Source organism: Festucalex cinctus, chromosome 18, assembly GCF_051991245.1.
Source record: "Festucalex cinctus isolate MCC-2025b chromosome 18, RoL_Fcin_1.0, whole genome shotgun sequence".
NCBI lineage: Eukaryota > Metazoa > Chordata > Actinopteri > Syngnathiformes > Syngnathidae > Festucalex > Festucalex cinctus.
In genome coordinates, this window is record NC_135428.1 from 8,946,415 (window position 1) to 8,974,015 (window position 27,601).

General features: G+C 39.1%; 1 protein-coding gene across 2 annotated transcripts; it reads right to left on the minus strand.

The window, feature by feature from the left end:
* Window positions 1-576: 576 nt before the first annotated feature.
* LOC144006225 (voltage-gated potassium channel subunit beta-2) lies at window positions 577-27,601 on the minus strand. 2 transcript variants are annotated; one of them, XM_077504971.1, is made up of 14 exons: window positions 26,948-27,601; window positions 7,781-7,824; window positions 7,653-7,690; window positions 7,440-7,519; window positions 7,295-7,339; window positions 6,633-6,677; window positions 6,475-6,518; window positions 4,196-4,282; window positions 4,025-4,110; window positions 3,821-3,941; window positions 3,637-3,731; window positions 3,369-3,489; window positions 2,998-3,086; window positions 577-2,204 (listed from the first exon to the last, which is right to left on the minus strand). In XM_077504971.1, the coding sequence occupies exons 1-14, from the start codon at window positions 27,247-27,249 to the stop codon at window positions 2,115-2,117; spliced, it is 1,287 nt and encodes a 428-aa protein (XP_077361097.1). In that variant the 5' UTR covers window positions 27,250-27,601; the 3' UTR covers window positions 577-2,114. The 2 variants fall into 2 exon arrangements, with proteins under 2 accessions (XP_077361097.1, XP_077361096.1); XM_077504970.1 differs by lacking the exon at window positions 26,948-27,601 and adding an exon at window positions 22,993-24,238.

Consider the following 27,601-nt stretch of genomic DNA (forward strand, 5'->3'; position numbering starts at 1 on the left):
ACTTTTTCGAGTGGGCATGCTGAAGTGTCACATATGCAAGCTGAAAAATTTGGGGGTATTTTTGAATTATTAATTTCAACATTAAATATTATTAAATTATTATTTTATATCGCTGCCTAGGTATAAAATTAAAGCGGAAATATTCAGGACTGACACAAGTTGATACGCACACACTGTAATGTAACCAGCTCCGTGGTGAGTGAAATGACAAAATCACAATTTGCCAATTCGTTGGAATTTACAGTATTCGGAACTGGCTCGTGTTGAGCCAACAATAGAGTTTGCTCACCTGTGGACAGCCATCTAGCCACCGATGTTTCTCGTACGTCCTTTCTTGAAAGTGAGGGACGAAATTCTTCCCCGTTTTCGCGATAGTAACAACTAACAAGCCATAGTATCATGTTCAAATAATAAGATTTGCTGAAATGAAACTGTTGACGGTTTGAATGACATTGATTCTTGGAAAAAAAAAAATGTCTTAACTTCAAGTACCGTTACAAACACACAGTCTCTTCTGTTGCACGACTATGAATTAAGTGGGACGTATGAAAAGACTCACACAAAAACAACGGAGAGAACCCTTTAAATCATGTAATGTGCTTTCCCTTTAGACGCAGCAACAGACACGTTACATTCAGCATGAATTGTTGCCCCTCTTTGCGCTCTCTCTTCATTGCAAGACAGTAAAATAGAAGTTATGCAGGCAAAGTTTACATTTTCATAGGTTGCATTGAATAGTTCATGTACACTGGACGCAACACTCAGTCGGACTGTACATGGTCACAGAGGGCGATTCCGTCCTGATTCCTAAATGAACCACTTTTGCCTTGCTGCCAAACAAATCGGCCTATATACACTTTGGATTGTGTGCCAACCTAAACAACTCGTCGTAACACGCCCCACCCAAGATGGTGGTTGTTTTCATGGGAAATGACAAAAGGAACACAACCCTCACTCAACATGGAAGTCATAGAAAACTAAAGGAAAAGGCATGGAAACGAGAGTATTAAATGCTCAGAAACGAAAACAGAATTTCCCAGAGAGATGATAACGAAGCTATAAAATGCTTCTATATAAAAAAGGAAAAAACAGCATACATTTGCTAAATCTCACCCCTGCAGCAAGACTTTTTGCATTTGACCTCTTAAACATCTCATTTCAAGCTTTTAGATCTTTGAAATCTGGCTTTCAAGGCTACTGCAAATCTACATACGCTGATAAAAGCCATGCCATATTTGACAACCTGTTGGGCCTTTTCTCTCTTAAAGGGACATGCGCACAGTTGCGGAACAGATGAGGCAAAAAAAAAAAAAAAGACACTGCCAAGAGAGCAGCAGGCTTGGAAAATGTACTTTAGATGGTGATCACCTCGCTTTGACCCCCATTAAAATAATGCGTGAAAATACTCGTGATAATCCAAAGACTTCCATCTTTCTGCTACTTTTTGAAATGCAGTAATTCTCAGCCAAACTTTAGAAACTATAATCTCACGTTCTTAGTGCATTTTTCGTACCTCTGAGTAATCTGCCTATTTCTAAAAAGCATGTGATGTAATCTTTTTAGTTTTTTTTATTTTTGTAAACCTCACAAGTGCCCAACTCGGTAAAGCAGAATCCTTGCTTGACCAGTCGCATGCACACTACTTGAACTAACCTCGGCCCCAAATGATGCTTCTTCTGCTGCTGGGCACACAGTTCAGACAGTAAAGATGCAGCTGGAAGGAGGCCGCAGACTCCCACGTGCAGCGAACGCACCACTGACTCATCGTCAGGTTGCATTTGAGCACAGAGGCGTTGTCGTCGTCTTCCCTTTTTCTTTTTCAAAGTCCATATTTGCTTTTTGCAGCCTCTCACTATAACCTATGACCTCCTCTACTGTAGTCATAATTTTCCAGTCAGTGAGTATTAATATGACCTGTTTTTGTTCTGATTAACAACTGTAAGATTTTTTTTTTCCCCCCATACATGATATAATGTATTGCGCACAATGGTTTATGCGCTCATTCTGGAAGCATAATGTTGCTGAGGACATGCAAGTTATACGGCAGAGAAAAAGCAAAGTCTTTTTGTCTTCTTGGTCGTCGTTCTTCTTGCTTTTGCTCGGACGGGGGACGTTCAAGCGCGGGATTCCTTCTTTGAGTGTGGCTTGTTTCCCAGCACGGCGTCCATCTCCGTTACTGTTTGGGGGGTCATTTGGGATAAAATCTGCAACGGAGGAGAATCAAATGATGGCTCCATAGAATTCAGAAGAAAATTCATGACAATTCCGTTCACTGAGTATCCAAAACAGAAGTGGGTTATGTGTAGTGTTGTTCCGATACTGATACTGGTATCGGCAGAGGTGCCGATACTGCATTAAAACAGTGGTATCGGTATCGGTGACTACTCACAAGTAACATGCCGATACCATTAATTCCAACGCTAATATAGGATTTTGGATGCAGCATCTTGTGTCTTGTTCGTGCATGACATTCACTAATATGTGACATGCTCACTGTATGCCGATCTAAGATTTCCTATTGACCCTTGAATGCTCTGAACCAATGGCAGGACTGCTTTTTCATGTTGAGGAAAAAAAAAATCTTAGGTATCGGCATCGGTATCGGTATCGGCCGATACTGCAAAGCTAGGTATCGGAATCGGTATCGGGGGCCAAAAAACGGTATCGGAACAACACTAGTTATGTGTAATGTTTAATTCTTTAATCCAGCCCATGCACTAAACATTTAAATTTTTGAGAGTCCTGTAATATTGGTTGTGTGAATGTAGTTATTTTCTCCTGTAGAATTGGGTCATCAAAATGTATTGTAATTACCAAACTTTATATATATTTGTCTGACTGCACTTTATCTTTTATTTACCAAAAAATAAATAAAAAATCTTGGTATGTTGGGTAGGCGCAAATCCGATCACAGGTAAGCCATATTGTTTTTGAGGTCATGTAGTAAGATGAGTTAAAACTATCTGACGGACGGTCAAAAAAAAGAATCGCCTTTACCCGCAGTGCGCCCAGATTCTCCAGTAGCTGGTCTGTGTTTGAAACACCCAGAAGCACTGAACTGACTCCTTCACTGCGAAGACACCATGCTGAGGGGCAAAAAAAAAAAAAAAAATCAGTTAAGAAAGTTATCTGCAGGAGAATAATTTGCTTATATTATTTAATGGCCAAAATGTCTTAAAAAAAACAACATAACACCCCAAAAAAAAAAAAAAAAAAAAAAAACTCTTGACTGTGTATTATTATTATTATTATTATTATTATTATTAGGCCACCATTTTTTTTTCTTTTTAAACCCTTCATAAAGACAGATTAGAATAGTGCTTATTAAAAAAAAAAAAAAGATCTCTGCAGTGTTGTTTGGGCGGTACCGATGGCCAACTGTGCGGCGGTGCATCCCAGCCTGTCTGCCAGTAGGTGGAGCTCCTTGATTTTAGCCAGCTGCCTTCGCCCCTCCTCACTGTTCACTCGCTCCCTCAGCCATTGGTAGCCCTTCACCCGCAGACAAATAAAGAAGAAAAAATGTGAGGTAAAGTGCTTCTTTACTGATTTATCACTTAAAAAAAAAACACCCCACTGATTGGGTGGGGAATTACTCTGAGGGGAATCCCACAGGAGGGCCGTTTAAATCAAACTGACCTTCATTGCTGCTCTGGAGCACTCTGGTACTCCATCGCTGTACTTTCCAGTGATTAATCCACACGCCAATGGTGACCAGGTCATTGCTCCAACACCTGAAAGAGACAAATGAAGTTTGCCTTGGCCTATTTAACAATTAAGCGGAGACGATCAATCGGAATATAAATGTTGCATGAATCGATACCGATCTTGTGGTAGAGCTCAGGCAGCTGCACCTCGACTTTATCCCTCTGGAAGTAGTGATACTCTGCCTGCTCGCACACAGGTGGTATCAAGTTGAACTGGCGGGCCACCGAATAGGCTTCCTAATGCAGGAAAAAAAAGATGGCTGCTCATCTGCATTCCTGAAGTGAAAGCAGGACGATAACAAGCGATGATTGAAGGTCACCATGATTTCCATGGCACTCCAACGTGAGGTGCCCCAGTACATGGCCATGCCTTGGTTTATAACGAACGTCATGGCCCGCACAATCTCTGTGGAGAGCGGTTTAGAATGGAAAATTAAAAACCCGACTCCACCTTTATGTCACACATGATCTGGAGGCGTGATCCAACTGACCTTCCATCGGACTGTTGACATCATTCCTGTTGGCAAAAACGATGTCCACGTAATCGAGCTGGAGTCTCGATAAGGATCCTCTTAAACCTGCCATTGATAAGAGAGAATTTTATGAAACGTTGTTGCAACACGATACGTGATGATGTAATCTGATGTGAAATATTACGATACCAAACAGTATGACACGGTGCCATGTGATACGACGCTGCATTATGATACAGAATAAAAAAATATAAATATAAAATATAAAAATAAACAAAAATAAAAATATAATACATTACAAAACCAAGCGCACCCAGTACTATATGATCATACAATATGTTTAAAAAATAAAATAAAATAAAATAAAAAAGTGAATTTTGATATAATGACCTATTTCGACCCTCAAATTGCACTGGCCAACATTTCTTTTTTCAAATGCAATAGATCATTTTACGGTTTCTGGGTAATTTTGGGCTACTGATTCTGAAAATGACTGTTTTCGACAATTATTTGCTAGATAATGTGCTTTGACAGTATACAAATTACGAAAAGTGTTTTTGTTTTGATGCCACCCGTGTTTGCATTTTACGGCCAATATTGACAAATTTTCAGAATGTTTGCTTGATTATCAGGTGCAACATGGTTTGCACATCAAAGGCCCTCTGCGATAACGATTATCGTCTTTCACGATAATTGCATCAAAAATGAAAGAATACTGTATGGACATGTCAAAGCTTGCCTATTATTAGCATTTTTTAAACAAAAAACTACAGCCACTTCATAACAACCTTTAGAAAGTGAGGCAGATCTGAATAGGCAAAGTTTATGGAAAAATACCATATAATAATCAATTTCCACTGCAAACTACAACCACAAAACTGAACGTACAGTATTATCTAGGGATGTGTGCGAACCGATACCATATATCTGTGTCGGTGCTGATACCAGCTTTATTTTAAGGTATCGGGACTTGTAAAACTGCAATATTTGTTTTTTTAGAATAGGTCATTCTTGAAAATAATTTGTCATTATTATGATTTTTTTTTGGGTGGGGGCTGGTAATTTTATGTATCAGAAGTACTAGTGGTATCGGTGACTATTCCTATTGTTATCATATCATTGTTAATGAACATTGTCTTATTAGCATTAGTGATGTTCCGATACCGATACTGGTATCGGCAGAGGTGCCGATACTGCATTAAAACAGTGGTATCGGTATCGGTGACTACTCACAAGTAACATGCCGATACCATTAATTCCAACGCTAATATAGGACTTTGGATGCAGCATCTTGTGTCTTGCTGGTGCACGACATTCACTGGTATGTGACATGTTCACTGCATGCCGATCTAAGATATCCTATTGGCCCTTGAATGCTCTGAACCGATGGCAGGACAGCTTTTTCATGTTGAGGGAAAAAAAAACGTAAGTATCGGTATAGTATCGGTATCGGCCGATACTGCAAAGCTGGGTATCGGTATCGGGGGGCCAAAAAACGGTATCGGAACAACACTAATTAGCATGCTAGCATGCTTTGGTTCCTTTGTTTGTAGATGATAATTTTGTTGCACATCCCAGAAGGACACAAGTGTCTTCCAGCAATTTGCGTGGCAGTTGCCAAGTTATTTAAAAGAAGCACATGACAAATGTCAGACTCATATAACGCTTGAGGAAAAGTCTTATTTGACATTTCAATTCAATCGTACAACTCATGAAAGATACGTAAATAAATTTTTAAAAAAACTTTGGAACTAGAAACAATTTGAACAATGCCGTACGGCAGGGTCGGCAACAAATGTGTTTTTCGAAGCGATTTGTCGTCTTAAAGCACATCTGTTATATATTCTTGTCAAATGTCATGGTTCATCCTGCGTTCCAACCTCGCGCGTGTGTCATCATTTTTGCCCACATTTTAGTGACAGGCCCGAAGCGAACTAAAAGCCCAAGTCTGAGCGCTGTCCCATCGTGCCGTGCAAATGTTAAAAGCTGCCCAAACTTGACCTGTTACGTAACGGCCTCACATCAAAAAGGCTCGTGACAATGACGCCCATTCAAATCCTTATTTAATTGGACAGCCCGAGGCCACGCTACGCGGCACGCGCTAAACAAACAAAAGTAGCCTTCTTTAGGATTATGTTGTGCGGGAAGAGCCGATTAGCCGGCTGGAAAAACAATGAGCCCGAGTTGGATTTTCCATGGGAGCTTCGTCATATTCTTTTGTCCCCCTCAGCCGACCCTGAGTTCGCTAATTTGCACCAGATAGTGTCATACAAAAAAGCAGTGGGATGTTGCTTTACCTTCAATGATGTGCTTTCTGGAGAGGCCTCTCTCTGTTTCTGCTCTGTGAAATGACAAAAGTACATTCGGATTATGTGAATTTCAGCACAGCTAATAGAGGGGAACATCATTCTGATTTGAAAATAATATAATAATGCTGTACTGAAAAAATACGTACTGGCCTCCCCAGTAGATCTTTGTCGTAATGACAAAACTTGAGCGTCTATAAGAAAGTAGGAATGATTGATTATTTGCACCAGTTACATAAATTTGAATGACACTGACAATAAAAATGATAAGTCTCACTCCTCGGAGTGTCTGGACAAAAGCAAGTTGTCAAAAATGTTCTAAATTGTGTCAAAAGGGCATCAAATATCTCCTTTAAATATCAATGTATAGTGGAACCTTGACTTACAACAGGGGTGTCCAAACTACGGCCCGGGGGCCATTTGCGGCCCACTATACATTTTTTGGCGGCCCACCAAAAAAAAAAAAAAAAAAAAAAAAAGAGGTTGGATTAAACATTTATTGCCGGCCCGCGGCAAATACTAAAAATAATTTTTCAATGCTGTTTAAAAAAAAAAAAAAAAAAAAAAAAAAAGAGGTTGGATTAAACATTTATAGCTACGCAAAGACCCAAATTTGCAGCTAATAATTCAGTTCCAGAAATAAAAATAGTTTCATCCACTTGTTTCTTAGAGTCAACGTCCAATTTGTGAACACATCACATTAATTAATGGTTAATTATTAATGGGAAAAAATGTGAAAACATCACAAAAACAAACAATGTATTTCATATGTATTAGTGTGATTAATAAGCAGTCGTGAATAATAAGTGACCTCCATCCTTTCTTCTTGATGATGTTTCCCAGCGTGATCTCTGCTCTGTGGAGAGACACATTAAGGCTATTTAGTCATAATAATTCTTATTTCTAGATTATCCTATACAGTATATGCAGAGATGAGGTCATGTATGAAGTCTGACCTTCCAGAAGCATAAACCTCTGCGGTGTCAAACAGGTTGACCCCGTTCTCATACGCTAAGGTCATCAGGTTCTCTGCCATCTGTGGGAAGAAAATAGCGGTTGAGTCTGAGAGGAAAGTGATGGACGCCCCATACGTGAGCACATGACAAAAGAATCATTAAAAAAAAAAAAAAAAAAAAAAAGGATGTTTGTGCATAAGGTCCCACTCTCACCTCGTCAGATATTTGTGATCCAAACGTCACCCATGTGCCTGGATGAGAGGAGAGTTTTCAATGTGTGTTGCATTTGAGGCCATGGGAGAAAGATGAGGCGATATTTCATACTTAAATTGGGAACTCACCTAAACCGAGGCAGGAAACACGAAGGCCGGACTTTCCGAGGTTCCTGTGAGGAGACAGAGAAGACACAAGGTCAAAGATAAAAGAGGAAGACTTTAGGCACGAACGTCCTTTTTTTTTTGGTCTTTTTTTTTTCTTTGAATATCCATTTTTATTGTCATGGTGCAGCTATTTGTTTAGGAAATTGTGAACACAGTAACCAGACTGAAGCAGAGAGCTCAACTTTATTGCTCCCTCAGCTCCACAGTTGACATTGCACAAATTCCTTGAGCGTTATACATTGATTTATTGATCAATAATAACACAGTAAATGCTAATGAGAAGGTAAAAATGTGCCACATAACCATGTACTGTACGCTCTTATTTTGAATTCTCATTGTACTTCCACATCACGGCTTACTCATGATGCCCGATTCTGATATTTCATTAAGCTAATTTTAATGTAGCGACTCTACATGATGTGATACAAAATATATGATAAAAATGATATCTGGTACAAAATAAAAATAAATAAATAAAAGATACATTATGATCCAATACAAAATTGGTAGATCACTAGTGTCAAACCCGGCCTGTAATAGCATTTTTTCTTCAGTAGTACTTATGCAACATGCATAACGACTGTTATGGATTACAATTTTTTCTGACTAGTGGTGCTAGACTATATTGAAGTAGCTATATATAACAATAAAAATATTCCATGATGCACTAAACCCACAATAAATGGTCCGTGATACAGCAACGGATATAAATCTGATGCATTATCATTACTACAACTACTGCCACGAATGATACAGCAAAAAAAATGATTACTAGGGGTGTTAAAAAAAAAAATCGATTCGGCGATATATCGCGATACTACATCGCGCGATTCTCGAATCGATTCAATAATCGGCAGAATCGATTTTTTTTTTTTTTTTTTTTTTTTTTTTTTTAGGATTCACACCTTGAGCATGGAAGAATGTTATATGAACGGCACATTAACCCTTAATATTTTTATTTTAATGCTGTTCAAACATGAAACAGATTACAACTTCTATAAGACTGAAATTTCAGATAAATAAATAATACATTTTCATATAAATCTTACACTCTACAAGCTTACTGATTAGTATTTTCTAAATATGAATGAAAAAAAATCGCAACAATCGACATAAATTCGTATCGGGATTAATCGGTATCGAATCGTGACCATTCGTATCGGGATTAATCGGTATCGAATCGAATCGTGATACGAATCGAATCGTCAGGTACTAGGCAATTCACACCCCTAATGATTACCAATGATACTACATAATAGGATTTGAAATGATACCATAAATCCATCCACAAAAACAAATCACGTTATAGGGAACATGTGAATGTTTGCTCTCACTGTGCTGCTCGGTGCCAATTCGCCTGTGGTTAAAAACGTGTCTAATTGTTGCGACAACAATTGACCTTCTGCCGTTCATATGTTAACAGCTCACAGTAGTGGTCCGCTTCAGCGAAATAGCTGCGGGGAAGCGGACTCAGATGGAGTCCCAGCCAAAAGCCCAGAGCCTCGGGTCTGAGCGCTAAATGGCCCAAAATGTACCAGCAGGAGCCGTGGAGAGCTTTATTACCCAACATGCCACATTAGATTACCCAGACGGCTGAGTTTTGAAGGGCGAAAAAAAGGGCTGCGTTTGTGACCACGGGAGCATGTACAGATAAAATGGCTTGATGCTGCATGTGTGCTCTCCTAAATCCTAATTAGAGGCAAGTGAAAGGGTGGGAAAGGAGCGTCAGATTTGCGGTGCTACTAGCTGCTCACTGTCTTTTCATTGCCAGTCCCCCAACCGCCCACCCCCCACATCAGTCCCAACCCTTCACTCTGCCTGTCTGCCTGCCTGTGTCCGCCACAAATAACCAAATGCAGGAAGACAGTCTGTCAGAGCATTTAGACTCAGCCCAGCGAGCCCTGCTTTTATTTTCTCTGCTCTATTTTTAATGCCTGACCCTTGAGCTATTTTTAGATTTCTGTACATGTAAGCGATTGTGTCCCGCTGTGTGGGTGTGTGCGCGAGCGTGCGGGTGTGTATGTGGCGTGTGGGTGTGAAATGCTCATTGTTTAGACTCTGTCAAAATAGCACACTCCAGCAGGGTCAGGATTGCTTAGCTGCAGGGAGGAGGATGCGCGCAAAGGCAAGTGGGCTCGAATAGAGCCGATTCCTGGGATGCAAGGCCGGCTCTCCATCGCGGCTTCCCACCAATGACAGCGTGACTCCTCTGCGACCAGCAACACACTCACTTTGAACATTGGCAATATCGTATATGAGGCGCATGGGGCTTCTTCTAAAGCTCTTCTACGATCACGTCTGAATTGTTTTCATTTGCTTTGGCCTTTGCCCTTTAATGGATGGATGAATGGATGGATGGACGATGGATGGATGGATAGCCACCTAGCTAGCCAGTAAGATTGATTGATTGTCACCTAGCTAGCTAGCCAGATAGATAGATAGAGAGATAGCCACTTAGCTAGCTAGCCAGTTTGATAGATAGCCACCTAGTTTGCCAGTTTGATAGATAGATAGATAGATAGATAGATAGATAGCCACCTAGTTCGCCAATTAAATAGATCGTTAGCACTGATCTGAATATATGACTGGATAGCCGATAGCCCATACACGCCTGTGCAAGCCATTGAAGCGACAGGGCAGCCATCTTGCTCCTCCCATCTCGGGTATACATACAGATTAAGACATATACAGGTCGTAGCTAGTTAGCTCATTCACTGCCATGCATTTTTTAGAACATTTTAAAATTTTCAATACTCACGTGATATTACATTCAATAATTATATATAAACCGAATCTACCAAATGACAGAATAGACTCCCTACTTTTTGCCCCGTCCCATTCTTTTAGCAGTAGAAAAATGTAGGTTTGCCATGATGCAATGATGTCATCTACCGGTGGTTGGGCTTCAGTAAAGTTGTTTCCAAGTTTGATATTTACAGTGGAGCATAATCAGATTCGCCCCCATTTAGCACCGCCCTAAAAAATACAATTGACAAGTATACTTGTCAAAAGCAGTGAATTTAATATAGGGCCTGAGGCAGGGGTGAGGGTTTTTATGGCGGGGTGCTCACGATTTTTTAACAAGTAAACCAGAAGAGCTACTAACTAAAATATTTTTGTCAGTCAGCATAACAAACGTATCCTTTAGGTATACATATGACTGTGTTTATAAAATGCAAGAAAATTAATGTAATGTATCGGGATACGTATCGCCTTGAAGATCAAGTATGGGGATACATATGTATCGCGATACGTATCGTATCGTATCGTGAGGTTGGCAGCAATACCCAGCCCTAATCTCTAGTGAGTATGATGTATTTTGTTAAACCTGAGCAAGCTTTGTATGACACATCCATGAAATACTTTCAAACAATCAGCATCCTGACGTTATAAGTACAGTTAAAAAACAAAACAAAAAAAACAGTGAATTATGTCAGCGTTTCTCTTCCATCTTCACCCTCCCGCACTGAGCCCAAATCCACAGCTCTCTGCAGTGCTGCAGTCTGCTTATTTACTATCAGTGAGTGCGGAGAGGCACATGCTTGGCTTTCGCTGACAACCTGCCCCTCATTTTTTTTCCTCTGACACGCACACGCTCCAAGAGGAAAGTCCGCAGACACGCCATTCACATGTGACGGAGGCCCTTATGCAAAATAATGCGCTTCGCAAGCACGAGGGCGGCCTCTCGATGCGTCGACGGGACCCGTTCACGCTTGACGGCGATGAAGCCGGAACACGGGCACACATCTGCATACGGCTCTGCATGAATGCGCTCGCGAGCAGCGCGCACAGATGCTGCTGTGGCCTTCGTAAGAACTTGCGCCGCATGGTTTCATCTGTGTTATCATTCCTGTCTCGCAATAAATCACAAAGCCCAGACAAGGTGATTGGACGGGACTCGGTTGTTGGGATACATTATTAATGGCGCAGGGCAGGAAGACGCACAGGTGCTCTGTCATGGTGTAGTCAGCATTTTAACCTCTGCTGACACCTCCAGTTAGCTCGTATACCCGCGGCGGCGGCAAGACAATACACGCAGATGGTCGCGAGGGCTTGACGGATATTTTGCTCCCTGCAGTTGTCTTTCGAAAGCACACTCATGCTGAGCAGGCGCTTCTCCACGGGGAAGCACACCTTAGATATTAATAACGCTCACGTCAACGTGTGCACTTTTCCCAAGCAAATTGGCGGCAAGATGGTGGGTGGACTGTCCGCATGTTTTTAACGATGCCTTCTGGGCTTGAACGGAATCTAAAGTGTGTCTTAAAAGTCTGTAGTAAAGTAGTATTAGAATATAGGCCAGTGAGTGTTGCTACAGTATTTATTTATTTGCATTTAAGAGGTAGCTTTTATCGGCGTTCGTAGAGATTGAGCTGAGTTCGTCGGTCGATTGTTCGACGAAGAACTACCGTGTTACGATGAGGACGCAATCGCATTCACAGTTTCTATTTATGGTGACTTTTATTCTTGGCTTGTATAAATAATGCAGCGTGGTTAGAGGCAGATTTAATTTTTCCCGATACAGAAATTTCTGCACCGTCATTTTAACTCATTCACTCCCAGCCATTTTCACAGAAGCAATTCTGTTAGCTCCCGGCTGTTTTACTGGATTTTGACTGATTTTGCAAGGCCCACAGAATATTGTGTTCTATTGCTATAAAAGCATGGAACCTACCAAAAGAACGAATAAAGTCTCTTCTTTCATCAGGAAAAAAAAGTGTTTCTATCTATTTCCATTTTGCAACAATTAGCATTAGAAGACAGCTAAGTTTCATCAGTTCTCACAAATCTATTTAAAATTCTAAGTAATTTAGCTTTTTTTCTAGATGGCCCTGGTTAATCTCCTTTGCTCTATTGCCACCTGCTGGCCGTTTGTGTAATAACTACCATTTCTGCAACCGTTCTTTGCAGTTGAGAGGCTGCATCAAAGCCTTCTGTATGCTCTAGCATTAAAAAAACAAACACACAAAAAACGTATAAATACGTCTTTGGGACACTTACAACATTAAAAAAACGTATTTATACGTTATTTGGAGCAAATGAGTTAAGATAGATGCGCTTGCATAAAACAGTTTAGCCCGAGCGGAAATTCCCGAGCGCTCTGGCAAAGTTAAGTCAATTTAATTTGCACTTGCTGTGGAAATATCTTGCTGAAAGGTGGAGCAGTTGAGTAATACGTACATTTCTACTTCAATTATTATTGTTCTTGTATTTAAGATACTTATAGAGTGAGGGTTAAGCCTTTCCAGTGACGGCGTTTCTCGCTTGCGTGTGACAGAAGTAGTTCTTGTCAGTGCTCTACTTCTCACCTCAGCTATTATTAATGAACCGTGCCAAACAATAAAATCTTTGTGTAACGTGACGTCTTTTGTTCAGATACACTTTATTAAAACACTTGCAAAAGTGGGTCTGTCCTAATTAAAAATAATAATAATAATAACTGTGCACATGCTGCGAGAGAATTTAATAGGAAGAAAAAACTACTCTGTCTGTCTCATACAGCTTTATTAGTGGTCATGACCCTCCTATTAAAATGCACGTAATGAAGTGGAGCAGCTCCAGTTGATATTAAAGTAGTGAACCACTTTATGATGGTTGGAAAGGTCCCAGGAGACACAGTCATGGACAAAGGCACACGTTTTCCTACGGCAGAAAAATGATGATGGTTTTCGGAGAGCCTTTTATTCACTAGAATAAGATTAAAAGTTGTTTAAAGACCCTGTAATGGGAATTCGGTGATTTGTTTCTAAATACATTATACACGTTTAAAGATAATTGCTGAAAATGTAAAAATAAATAAATAACGTGAATTACAGTATGTAGTACTGAATTGTGTACAATTGCCAGTGTGGAGTAAACATTTTTGCATGGCGAGTGTGTTGGGTAGGCTAAATTATAACCATTGCATTTTGGGAAAAATGCTGAACCTAAATCAAGAACTGCAGACATAGCAGTAAATCATAAAAGTTATGAATAAACAATGTTTTTTTTTTATTTCATTTTTTCACATATTGGTACGTGGACAGAATGCTTAAAAAAAAAGTGTTGTTTTTTTTTGTTTGTTTGTTTTTTTCACTTGCTCATTCTCAAGTAATAATCCGCGGCATTGTGAGAAAATATGCTATGTTTGTAGTACTTGTATTTAGCCTAAAAGTATATTCCACATACATACACTCTAAAAATTGAATTGTTGACCAATTTCTAATCACTTCATTTGGTAACACGCGATTGAATTAAGTTAATTAAGCGGATACATTAAGTATATTATTGAGTTCATTAAACTTAATACTTTGGATTGGAGCAACTTTGAATTAACGTAATTCAGGTGAATATATTCATAATGAGCTAAACTTAATATATTCACTTTGGACTAACTTAATTCAATCGTGTGTTACCAAATGAAGTGATTTTTTTTCCTTGCGAGTATGTTCAAAATCACTCACAAGTATGTTCAAACGTATTTCAAATGCTTTCCTTTGAACGTACTCGCCAGTCAAAAACGTTTACTCCACAGTGGCACTTCCGCTCTTCCGCAAATTTTCTCTGCCAATTTTCCTGATATTTTATGCTTGTCTAAAATGAGGACGTGACGAAAGTCAAACCCGGCATGAGTCTCCCACGCAATGTAAGCACTTGAGTACTTTCAATTGAATCAGTTGTTATCCGATGCAATTGCGATGTGAGGTTAGCTAGCTAGGCGTGGCTGCTTTAGAACGCCTCGTCAACACAGATAAGTCTAAGGATATTGGCTAGCTAGGCTATAGAGTGCCCCGTTGTGGTAGTGTGGAAAAGCTCTACGATGACATACGTGTGGTATATTCTTCCAAGTGTTTAGTTATATTGCGGCATTAGAAAGATGATAAACAAAACCAAATCCGTAACGTGTGAGAAAAGAGAACTGCTAGATTTTTCATGATTTTGAAGCCTCATTTTCGATGCGTTTTCTAAATTTAGCAAGGGCTGTCAACTCTTTGCAGTGTGTCAAATTTCAAAGACGTATTTCTTTTGACTTTATCGGGACTTTGAAAGGTGTATTTTGGGTCCAGGGTCATCCGAATAATGAGATGAGGTGTTATGGGAAGGTCATTGCCACCTGCCAACTTGCTCTATTGTATGTCTGGACAATGAGCGATGAAGCGGAATATTTGAATGACGGCTCACTTTCCCCGGCTGCCTGCCTCATAAATACTATAGCTCATAGGCTCGGACGGCTCAAGGAATTTAACATGATTGAACGCCGTTGTCCACATGTTTGGGCCCATTAGGACGTCAGATGATGCGTTTTTGCATGATGGAAAGCATCTGAGCTGAACTACTCACTGTCACAGCAACAAGATGGTTGATGCAAATGTTTTATACAGCAAATGCCCTTTCAATAGCAGAAGCTAATGTGTATATCCACTTTTTATGACTTTTGTTTGGCGGTGTTCATTTCCATTCATTCCAATGTGGAAAGATGATTTGAGATACAAGCATGGTCGCTGAACAATTTAAGCTCATATCGCAAGCAAAGTTGGTATTGAAAACGAACAAAATAACTAAAACTAAAATGAAAAACACATTTTCGTAATCAAAATGAAATTTGCGATGGTCGATGCCGCTGTCCTTCAAACCGATATCAGTGCAAGTACTCAGCCACTAGTACTTTTGATACATAAAATGTCCCTAAAAACAATGACAGATAATTTAAAAAATAAATTTCCTTAAAATTGCATAAAATAAACAACAATTTTCTATTCTTGTAATTTCGAATTTCGAGTTCCTGACTATAAAATGGCCACAAGAGGGCGGACGATACTGGTATCGACACCTTGTCGCAAGTACTGATACCTTGAAATAAGGCGGGGTACCGTATTCGCTCATTCCTAATTATTATAAGAAAAATTGCATTTGTTTTCATTTTTGTTGATTTCCATCCATCCATCCATTTTCCGAACCTCTTAATCCTCACAAGAGTCGTTGGGGGTGCTGGAGCCTATCCCAGCTGGCTATGGGCAATTCATTAATTTATTTATATCTATGTTGGTATTACAATATTTAGGCATACAGATGAAGGAAGATTGAAAGAGTTACGTGAGAATTGTCGTTTTACTTCATGACATGCCATACGCCATATTTACACAAAACAAAAACTAATACTAAAACTAGTAAAAACAAAGCGGATCTCAAGGCACCACTGTGACTCGGGCCAGTAACGTTTGGGCAGCACCGGTTGAATAACAACCTGAAGCGGTCTGATGAGCGAAATGAAGGTCATCAGGCTACCAAATGAGGGGAATGATTATATGCGCAAAACGTGACAAGGCTGTCGAGGTTGGATGATTTGTTCACGTGCTGCTGAGGGCTGAGGCGTTTAAAAATGCACAGTTGAAGTGCACTCCGAGAGAGCCAGCAGACTCAATGTCATCACAATGCTAATTGCTGCTAATGCACTGCTCTGTCGAACCACAGCGAGCGTGTCGAGTGCTCGAGATCACTTCGGAGAGCGGAAAACATGCTAATTCGAACGCAATGTTGACGTTGAGAAGTCGGTTGGACCTCTCATATGCACTAAGGAGCAAATCTGTGGAAACATTCATAGAAGCCTTTCTGTTTTTATTTTTTTATAAATATATTCCAGTCCTGGAAACAAAAGTAGACGACACAATGGAGCATTTTGGGCAATAAAACTGCCATTATGGCCAAAAAAAAAGATGAAGACAGATTCCACTTGTCCTGCAGCTTAGTGGACTTTTAATGTCCAATCGTGGCTGGCCAACTGTGCTGGAAATAATTCTGACCTCCTTCCCTGCTTGTTGTTTCTTCCTCATTACAAAAAGAAAAAAAAAGAAAAAAAAGAGGGCCTGGTTTCCATGGAAACGACCAATTGGCTAATGAGTGGAGCTCAGGAGGTCTCATGTCATCCTGCTAGGTGGCGCTGGTCCTATTTGGCGGAACGGTGGCCCGCTCCAAGCGTTTCCTGCGCATTTCGTGCTCGAGTGGACTGACCCAGTCACGTCGCAACCATTCATTTCTCCATCACAACAATCATTTATAAATATTCCATACACATATACATAAACTGTGCATCATCTACGTGCTGACTTCATATCCTGCTGCATTTCTTCTTGTGAGAGAGCGAGAGCTATTTTAAGTCAAATTTTCCAAGGTCATAATGGAATGTGAGCGACTGGCTAAAAGGTAGCTTAATTGGGCTAATCTTAGCAGGCTTAAACCTTTACAGCTCTGAAGATCCTTGTTAGGAGAAGATTTTGGAATTAACTTATCATGAAAATGAGCTCATAAATTATTGATCTGTGTGTTTTGTGTAATGTCTATTTGTGAAGAAAGTGTGCTACACTGCAATCAGTAGAAAGCTAACATGTTTGAGCTAGCATACCTGAGAAAACTATGTGACGTTATAGAGTGCAGATTTAACATATTTATAAGGAAAATGTGCCTCTTGTACAGTAGTTTCCGTTTCGTCATACATTAATTTCTCATCAGTTTCTTGTAGAAGTTGACCAAAACAGCCTAGCTAGCATGACTTGCAAAACCAATGTTTTCATTAACCTGTGAGCCAATGAATGATATATAGTGGGCCTTTTAATGCTGCCTAGCAACAAATAACTAGCATAGCAACTGCCATTTTGCGCTTACAAGTGGAAGCAAAAAAAAAAAAAAAAAATCATCTGAATGTTGCCTCTTATCTAAAAAAAAAAAAACCTTTCGTTTTGACTTCGTTTTTTTTTTTAAGAGATACTTGACTCATCGAGACATTTTCAGCAGTGAAAAGTTAATATTTTGTCCAGAATTGATTTGATAACTTCATTATTTTTCTTGTACAATTTAAAAAAACAAAATTTTCCCACTTGCTGTCAATTGAAGATAGCATCACCTGTGCTGAGGAGGTAACGACCAATCATGGCTCACCTGTTTTCCAGGTTTGGTCAGTAAACTGAGCCATGATTGGTCGTTACCTCCTCATCACAGGTAATGTTATCTTCAGTCGACAGCAAGTGGAAAACAATGGTTTTTAAAGGTATTAATTGTACATGAAAAATAATAGTTATTACATATCGATAAGATAACTTTTTATTGATGAAAATGGCTTAATGAGTGACGTATCCCTTTAATTCAGTTAAAACACATTTTTAAGGCATTTTTGTTATTTTCTTTTTTTTCTTATCGTTTTAGTTTGTACTATATCGAGTATCAAATTAGTGATTTTTTTTTTTTAATTTGAAGACAAAGAGCATTTTCATTAGAAGTTGAATTAGTTTTAGTCTGATAAATGTAAGTTGTAGTTTCAGTTATTTTTTTTTTATTTTTTGTAACTGTGTTATTTTATTTACAAATTTATTTTTTCAATTTTAGTTTTAGTTGTTTTGTAAGTTTTCAGCAAGGATATTAATCATGCTACGGACTTCCTACCAAGGCAGATAACTAGCTAACTAGCATGGCTAACATCCGTTCATTTACGTTATGTTACTTTGTTAACCAGAGTAGAGCGCATAAGTACTATAATCACTGAGCGAAATGAATATTTTTGTTGTTGTTGTTGTACTACATTTTGATTTTATTTTGAAAAAAAAAACATCACGAGTTTTTTTTTTTTTTTTTTTTTTTTTTTTTTTTACTTAGGTTCGATACCACTTTTTTGCAGCCCAAAACCAGTATACTCATACATAAAATGTATATTTTAATTTTTATTTAAAAAACATAAATAAAATAAATAAATAAATAAATAAAGACCCATATATTCCGTGATAGCATTTCCCTTAAAATTGCTTGAAATTAATGCCAATTTTCTGTTCTTGTATCGTATAATTTCTAGTTCCTGATCCTAAAAGGGCCACAAGAGGGCGCCAAATACTGGTATTAGATGCCAACGCGAGTACCAAAACTTTGAAATAATGGCGTGTATAGACCCGATACCAATATCTGGTATTGGTTGCAGCTCAATAGTTTTTACAAATGTAGCTAAAGTAAATGTAGCTCAATCGGAAAAAGTTATTTCCCCAACCATTTCAAAATACATTTTAGAGCTGTAATTGCAATACGTGACATTGTTACTCGCCGTCAGAACCTGCCTCGACGCGATTAATCAACAAACGCAACTGAATTCCAGCAGGGGCTGATAGCTTGTAGTAGGTGTCACCGTGGCTGAGTGCTACTCGGGTTAATGAGGCGGCCGCGTGGGGATTAGCAAACATGAGCAAACAGCAGGAACGACAGGTGCCATCTGCAAGGTGCGACTTGGTGTCACATCTGTATCGCTCACGTCTGCTACGCAAAGTCAGCGAGGCTACAGTATAGCTGAGCTTTGATTACTGTTACTATGCGATAAAAATGCACAACACGTACTGTGGCCGGCGTAGGCCTGATAAGCAGCAGCAGCAGCACTTGCGGTGTTTGTGATCAACTAAAGGCAAAGCCGGGGGTGTTGCCATGGGCAACTGGAGGTGGCCACATGCCGGAGCGACGGCTGCACTGGCGATTAGTGACACTTTCTCGGGAATAGCCGGGTGGCAAGACTAATTCAAGAAGTGTGCGCGTTGCCTGACTGCGTTTCATTGTGCTTCGCTCGTCTTTTAAAACCTCATAAATGAAAAGCAAATGAAGTGAAGGAAAGGATGGAAGCGGTTCAATCAACTTGATTAGCGGGGAAAACGATCACGAGAACCCCTTCCTACTTGGATTCGACAGTGACGCAGCGAACAGATGAAGCGTCGCATACAAACAGGATTATTTTTGTACGATTCCCTTTGCAAAACCTCAACAAGCTCAAATCCAAAAAGAAGATGAAGTTTTTGTGTTTTCATACATCATGACTCAGACCTGATGTTGTGTGCTGCTATTTTTTTTCTCTCTTGCCACACAAAAATCTTTTTAAAGCCTCCAAGATAGGCGCGGGTCATTTTTGGAAAAATTATTTCTTTGAGGCGGACGGTAACAGTAAGCTGTGCTGAAGAACTGCTTGCTTGTGGATTAAATAAACATGCTTATGTCCAGCAGGGGCTTAAAGCTTTTTTTTTTCTTTTTCTTTTTTTCTTTCTTTTGCTGTATAACTCAAATACTGCGGGGGCTGAGTTAAATGCACATGTAGACAACCTGCACAATATGTTCCACAGTGTTTGTTGTTGGTGACCTCAAGGTCACCTTCTAGCATCGCTCCTGCATAACGATCATTTTCTACAGATTCGGTTCACATTCTTGAATGTCTTGAATTTGTATAAGAATTAATATTTTATTTTTCAATTAAAATAGTAAAGTAAAAAAATAAAAGTAGATACATAAATTTGAATATAAATTCATATTTTATTTTTCAATTAAAAAAGTAAATTAAAAAAAGTTGATAAAAATTTTGAATAGAATGAATATTTTATTTTTCAATAAAAAAGTAAAGTAAAAAATAAGTAAATAAAAATGTTGAATAAGAATTATTTTTCAATTAAAAAGAAAAGTAAAAAATACAATTAAATAACAATTTGAATAAGAATTGATATTGTATTTTTCAATAAAAAAGTAAAGTAAATATTTACTATAAAATTTACTATAAGTAAATAGTTCAATAAGAATGAATATTTTATTTTTCAATTAAAAAGATAAGTAAAAAAATAAAAGTAAATATTTTTTTTGTATAAGAATTAATATTTTATTTTTAAATTAAAAAGTAAAGTAAAAAATAAAAGTAAATGAAAATTTGAATAAGAATTATTTTATTTTCAATTAAAAAAAAGTAAAAAATAAATAAATAAATAAATATTTCAATAAGAATGTATATTTTATTTTTCAATTAAAAAGATAAAGTAAAAAATAAAAGTAAATACATTTTTTTTAATAAGAATTAATGTTATATTTTTCAATTTAAAAGTACAAAATAAAAGTAAATGAAAATTTGAATAAGAATTAATATTTTATTTTTTAATAAAAAAGTAAAAAATAAAAGTAAATACATATTTCAATAAGAATGAATATTTTATTTTTCAATTAAAGAAATAAAGTAAAAAAATAAAAGTAAATAAAATTTTTGAATAAGAATTACTATTTTATTTTTCAATTTAAAAGTAAAGTACAAAATAAAAATAAATGAAAATTTGAATAAGTATTTTATTTTTTAATAAAAAAGTAAAAAATAAAAGTAAATACATATTTCAATAAGAATGAATATTTTATTTTTCAATTAAAAAGATAAAGTAAAAAAAATAAAAGTAAATAACATTTTTGAAGAAGAATTAATATTTAATTTTTCAATAAAGAATTAAAAAAGTAAAAATAAATGAAAAAATTTAACTAAAAAAAATATTTTTCAATTAAAAAGGGTTTTAGTGAAAGTTCAAAGGAAACTGGTGGTATTGTCGAGTTCTGATCGTAGATTTTCAGTATTTACTCAAAGTTTCAGCTGTGTGCAGTCAACGCAGAACGGCCGAGTGCGACGGCAAGATGCCAACTAAAGCTGGCATTGTTGCCAAATTTCAGCAATTGAGGAGCAACTCATTGAGTTGGCTGTTTGTGTAACGTGTCCTCCAAGTCATTCAAGAAATGATGAGGAAAAAAGCTGGCAAGAAATCGCTAAATCGGTTTAAGAAGGTCCACACACGTAGGATAGTCCCTTCGGAAAACAGCCCGGGCCGACAATCAGAAATGTTAAAATTTGGTTGGTTGATTTATTGATTGGGACTTGAAACAGAACGATTTTACCCGATGTGGCATCATGCTGCTTATAAAAAGTCAGTCCTGGTATGAAGCCAGACTTCTTGTTCAGGGCACGGGAGTCTCAGTTATTTATCTTTGACTGATGATTAGGTGTGCGGTGTCAACCTCGTGATTTTTTATTTTTTTTTTAAATTGATAATATGCCCCCTAAAATCAGGCTTACAAACATTTTTTTCTCTCTACTTATGTATAATACAGTCCGCTGATTTTATGGTATCCTTTCAAAGTGAATATGAATGAAAAAAGATTCAGGTATAAATCTGTATAAATCAGTGTGATGTTGCGGATGTTTTTTTTTTAAATTTAATTTAATCAACTTGAATAGTTTGACACTTTGTTGCATTAATAAACATGACAAAAGCTACTTGGAAACATGAAAAATTTCATGAAACACATGCAGTATATTTTTACTCCTCTAGATGGTGCGCTTGGTTTAAATATTAAGGCTAGTGCAATAGAAATTGCATCTTTAAACCAAGAGTGCCATCTAGAGGAGTCAAAAAATATCACAAGTGTTTCATGAAGCTTCATTTGTCCATCACTATCATGTACCATTCTTGAAATATAGATTGTACCCTATATATGTGTCGAGATACTAATTGAATCGTCTTATTGAAACGCCCAGTATGCTCTAGTTGGATGTGTGCCTTTGACTCATTTGCTCCCAATAACGTGTAAATACGTTTTTTTTTATGTTTTGAGTGTCCCAAAGACATATTTATACGTTTTTTGGTTGTTGTTTTTTTTTATGCTAGAGCATACAGAAGGCTTTGATGCAGCCTCTCAACTGCAAAGAACGGTTGCAGAAATGGTAGTTATTACACAAACGGCCAGCAGGTGGCAGCAGAGCAAAGGAGATCAACCAGGGCCATCTAGGGAAAAAAGCTAAATTACTTGGAATTTTAAATAGATTTGTGAAAGCTGATGAAACTTAGCTCTCTTCTAATGCTAATTGCTGCAAAACGGAAACAGATAGAAACATACTTTAATCTTTCTTTTGGTAGGTTCCATGCTTTTATAGCAATAGAACACAATATTCTGTGGGCCTTGCAAAATCAGTCAAAATCCAGTAAAACAGCTGGGAGCGAACAGGAATTGCTCCTGTGAAAATGGCTGGGAGGGATTGAGTTAAGGGGCATGGCCAAGTGAGTGACATCAGGAGCTGGAATCGAGTTGGCCATTTTAGTTCGATGTGTGCGTGTCAGCAGCTCCTTGTGCTTTAATGTTTGTCCAATTCAGTTAACATGTGAACGTGCATTGGCGAACGTAATTGTAAGAAAGAAAGAAAGAACGAACTTCACTAGAGGAACGGTGTATCATAATAACACTGTTGTTTCTCGATCCACCCACTAGGGGCAATATGGAGAGGAGCCGATTGACTTAACATTGCTCAACTTAGGAAGTCAAAATGACATGCTGATGAAACCAAAAGTGTTTTTCATCCATAGCCTGTCCTCCACCTGTAGCAAACTCACCTGTACTTCATGCTCGTGTGGCGCCCGATGGCCTCCTTCATGTGGGCATGACCCTGAGGGGTCTGCCGTGACCCGGGGCCCTCCCTGGTCTTGACCGAACCTTGGGACGTGTAGTTGCCATTGCGCTCTTGTCCACTCCCTCCTCCTCCTCCTCCTCCTCCGCCGCTACCGCCGCCGCCACCTCCACCACCACCGCCGCCACCTCCTCCTACTCCCCCGCTGCTCCCTCCCGGGGGCGGAGCGGTGCGAAGGCCACAAAGTCGGTCCTCGCTGCGACTCTTGAGGTTGTGCTCGGTGCAGGCGAAGGACACCTGCATCCTGACCCTGGTTTCCGGGGGGTGTTGACTTTGGGAGTGGGACCTTTCACTTTACGGATTCAATCAGTCGCGCTCGTTTGTTGCTGCTCCACCCGAAAGGGTCCAGGTTAAAGATTTTGTCTGAGAGTTCTAAGGGGAGGGGGCGCAGGCAAGTGTCCAGCTTCTAACATGACACATGCAGAGCTGCCGTCTGCTCCGTCTCCTGTCTGCTGATGCAAACCTGGCAGAAGGCTCTCTGACTTTTCACAAGATGCATCAGGACTGCAGTCCACTTTAGGGGGGGGGGGGGACACACACACAAGGATGCTTGCTTGTAGATTTTAGGTGGGGGTTTCTTTAGGGAGACCCACAAACATGAACGCAGGCTCCCGGGGCTTGTGTCTCCTCTTCAGCTGAGGTGAGTCGCTCCAGCCTTAAGCCGGAGAGCTCGCCGGCGTGCCGCAGCAATGACACACACATCCTCACACTTGGCGTCGAAATACAGCATTTTCCTCCCGTGTTTTTTTTTTTTTTTTTTTTGTCGCAAGGTGGGAAAAAGATGAAAAATTCAGAGCGTCGTCGTCATGCGTGCAGCAGCTGCGCGCGCCCTCAGTTTGTTGCAAGGGGGTAAAAAAAAGGAGACGATCGAGAAAAGCGGCATCAAATCCCATAAATGTATTTGGTTAGATTTACCTTCTTCGGCGTGGCGAGCGGCGAACATGCCGGCAGCAGCTGTGCAAGCCGTGCGCGGCTCTCCCAATTCTTCGTCTCGCTCAGAATGTCAAAACGGAACATTGAACATTGTGGACCGCAAATCAGCTGGAAAAACTCTAAGTAAGCATAATCACTTCATCATTATTTTTAAATGGATTTTTTTTGCCCTTCTTGCTTTTTCCAGAAGCTCTCCAAAATGTTCATGACACACCGCGCAACCTCTCTCTCTTTCTCCCCCCCCCTCCCTCCCTCCCTCTCTCTCTCTTTTTCGCTCTCTCCCATTCATCACACGGGTGAACAAATTTCCTCACATCATGTGTGTGCTGCTTATGCAATGTTGCCTCGTGGCTGAATTGGAAATAAATGACAGGCATCGCGTAATGATTTGCGCGCATGTAGCTAATATGTGAAGGCACGTCTGCATGCTCTGCATCTGATCCACCACACCCATTCATCTGAATGAGCAGCCATCACTATCCTACTGCAACATCTGTACCATCATCTCTCATAAGTCCACATGCCACATCATCACGTTCAAAATGATGAGTCACATTGATGCTACAATATGTGTTCACAGTATGCGCACAATAACAAAAAAATAAAAAATAAAATATTCCCTGACTGCGAATAAAATTGCACAGATTCATCATTTTCTGCCAGTTTGCTTATATGTCAAATGGAAGCTCGCTTTGGAGCCTTCTGCAGTCCCACAGCAGATTGCATGGCAGCTGAGTGGAACTTTTGTTGAGCTGGTAACTTTCCACTAGATGAAAAACACTCTGTGTAATATTTTCTATTAACAAAAAAAACAAAAAAAGAAGTGCCGATAAAAGATGACTATTCGGTGCGAGCTCCTTAATATAGCCAATTAAGCAGGTCTCAGCTATAGCTGCTCTTTTATGTAAATATTTCAACCATATTCTATCGTGATTGTCAGTGATGTGTATTATTTCACATGTAGTTAATAGTAAAGTGATACAAGTGCACGTCTGTACGACAGGAAATGGGCCAAGATAATGCTGCCCTCTAGCGATTGCCTTTAGTACATGTTCTGTGTCTTTAGATCATGAGGAACTTAAATGGTGCAGTTTGAAGCAAAAAATAAATAAATAAACGCATACTATATTTTTCCCACCAATGTAAAGGGCTCTCTTGCATAAAAATTACCATTCAAGTTTGGCACAATAATTAAAAGGGTGAATAAATAAATAACCCAATTTTGGTCAAAAATTGGGCCATCCTACCACTTGATTCAACTACGTGGGTCAAATTGGCCCAATTTGCCCCAAATAATCCAAAATGTGGGTTATTTTGATGCAAAATAATTCAGTTGGGTCAAATTGGCCAAAGTGGGTCGGTCCAATTTTTGACCAACATTGGGTTATTTGTGATCCAGCAATTTTAAGGGTGCCGAATAAGACCTGGTGAAAGTGCAACTAAGCCATTTCTGCCATCTAGTGGTGAGTGGTGAGATTACAGCTTAAAACTACAGTCGATCATTGCATACTCGCAGTATGTTACCTTCGGATTCACTTATTCACAGATGTAGTATTATTATTTTGAATATTTTTGTTATATTCCGTTTATTTTCTTCCTTCACTTCCTCTTTGTATTCTATATATTTTTTTTAATCAGCATTTTTTAAAATAATTTTTAGGTTTGTAAAACCAAATTTTTTTTAAAATTTCTTTTCTTCTTAATTTGAGTCCATCCCCTCCCTAAATGATCAAATATGGGTATAGATCTCATTATATTCAGCAGGGCCATGATTGTGTGATATCATTTTCAGTTGATTAGACAGTGGCAAAATGGCCGCACCCAGAGATGGATAATAACAGATGAATGTTGCTGCTTTGTTCATATTCCACAAATGCAATATGGATCAGAATATTACATTTAAACTACAACATAGAACATATTTTAAAGACATTTTGGGGGGGTTGAATTTCCCTTTAAATTCAAAACGTGCATACCTTTTCAATTCATACATCATAAATTGCATGCGTTTCATAACTCTATTAATATAAAAAAAGTCTCCTCGTTCCAACATTGTCAGATTTATTTGCATATAAAAAAAAAACACACATCCCAGAATAGCTTCACTGAGCCCTTTTAAGTGAGATGTAAGCGAGCCAGTGAGACAAACAACCGCCTGTCAAAACATGCGTCACTGACCCCCAGTATGACTAAACCCAAATCCCAAACCCCACCCCCACCCCTGGTGATGCTGACCCTGTCAAGCTTGAGACCATCTCTCCCGGGGTGCATGATCTAATAGAAGCGATCTTCAATAACGTCAGGACACTTTTATTCAGCTTTGAAATGAAATACCTCCATGAAGGTGTCAATCAAAATGTGAGTTATTTTTAAAACAGCTCTTTTAGTTGTCGTGCAAGTGTTCCTAAAGTTGTGGCCGGGAAGTGTATCAAACAATATGTCATTGTAATTGTAAATAGTAGATTAGTATTGTGGCATGTTGTTTGCTAATGTGTATTTTTATTTACTTGGAAATGAGTAATATTTGTTTTATTTACATGCTGAAGTATTTTTGTACTGCGCATGTCTTGAGCGCGTGCGAGAGAGAGAGGTGCAACCGAGCGAGCCTCGTTGGAGAAAAGAGAAAGTTGAAATAAACAGAACCGAGCCTGAATTCATGTCTTGCTGTGTTTGGTTAATTTAGCAGGAAAGACGGCAGAAAACATCAAAAACTAATCTAATTGTAACCCGCCTTTTCCCCAGCCTCCGGAAATAACATCTTAGGGTGACAACAGTGCTACTAATAGTAACTAAAAAATGCCATTTTTGTCATTGGTATGGCTTACAAAAGGAAACTGGAATTTCCTAGTTTGTGTTACCAAGAACAGAAATAGCATAAAAGAGTAAATAACATGAATAGATACGAATCAAACTAAGCTAACCAAGACTAAATTAGCAGTTCGTCTCACCTGTACGACATGGCCGAACGCTCCGCCTCACAGTCGGCCAGCGACAGGCCACATTCTCTCAGGTAGAGCTCCAGTCGCCGACGCTCCACCAACCTGTGCGCCGCCTGCAGGATCTGAGAGGCCAGGGCCTCGGACTCGGTCTTCTGATCCGGGCCGGTCTTGCCGCTCCGGGCTCCTCCGGCCTTGGCGGCGATGCTCCCCGAGGAGGACGACGCTTTGGGCTTCTTGCTGATGCCATAGAGGTCCTCAACCGAGTACTTTCCTCCCTTGCCTCCTCCGGTGCCCCCGCGGCTGGCGAACATCGTTATCCCGACTCAAAAAGCTGGAACAAATCAGTCTTTAGCGCAATCGTGTCAGCGACTTTAAGCAAAAAAGAAAAAAAAAAGCAGCTTGTGAGTTTGAAACACAAACAACAAGGCGGTGCTATCTTGATGAAGATCGGTGAAGATTGGAGGATGTCGGGCGTCAAAATGTTTGCACTTAACAGGCCCGGCGAAACATCAAAAAAAGTGCTGGATTGTTCCTAAAATAAAACAGAGCACACCTGTCAGCGTCAAACAATGGCTTGCTGGCGATGATGTGAGGTGCCTCTTTGAATAAAAATGGATCGGAATAAAAGCAATCCGCATCTTTCTCTCTCGATCTCCCAAAGGA

Bases quoted from the DNA above. Each gene is read 5' to 3' on its own strand.
- LOC144006225 (XM_077504970.1), bottom strand. From the start codon at position 23,309: ATGCAGGTGTCCTTCGCCTGCACCGAGCACAACCTCAAGAGTCGCAGC. The intron at 3,732-3,820 runs GTATCGATTCAT...TGTCTCTTTCAG, and splicing joins TGAGCTCTACCACAAGATCG to GTGTTGGAGCAATGACCTGG. The intron at 3,490-3,636 runs GTCAGTTTGATT...CTGCGGGTGAAG, and splicing joins GCTCCAGAGCAGCAATGAAG to GGCTACCAATGGCTGAGGGA.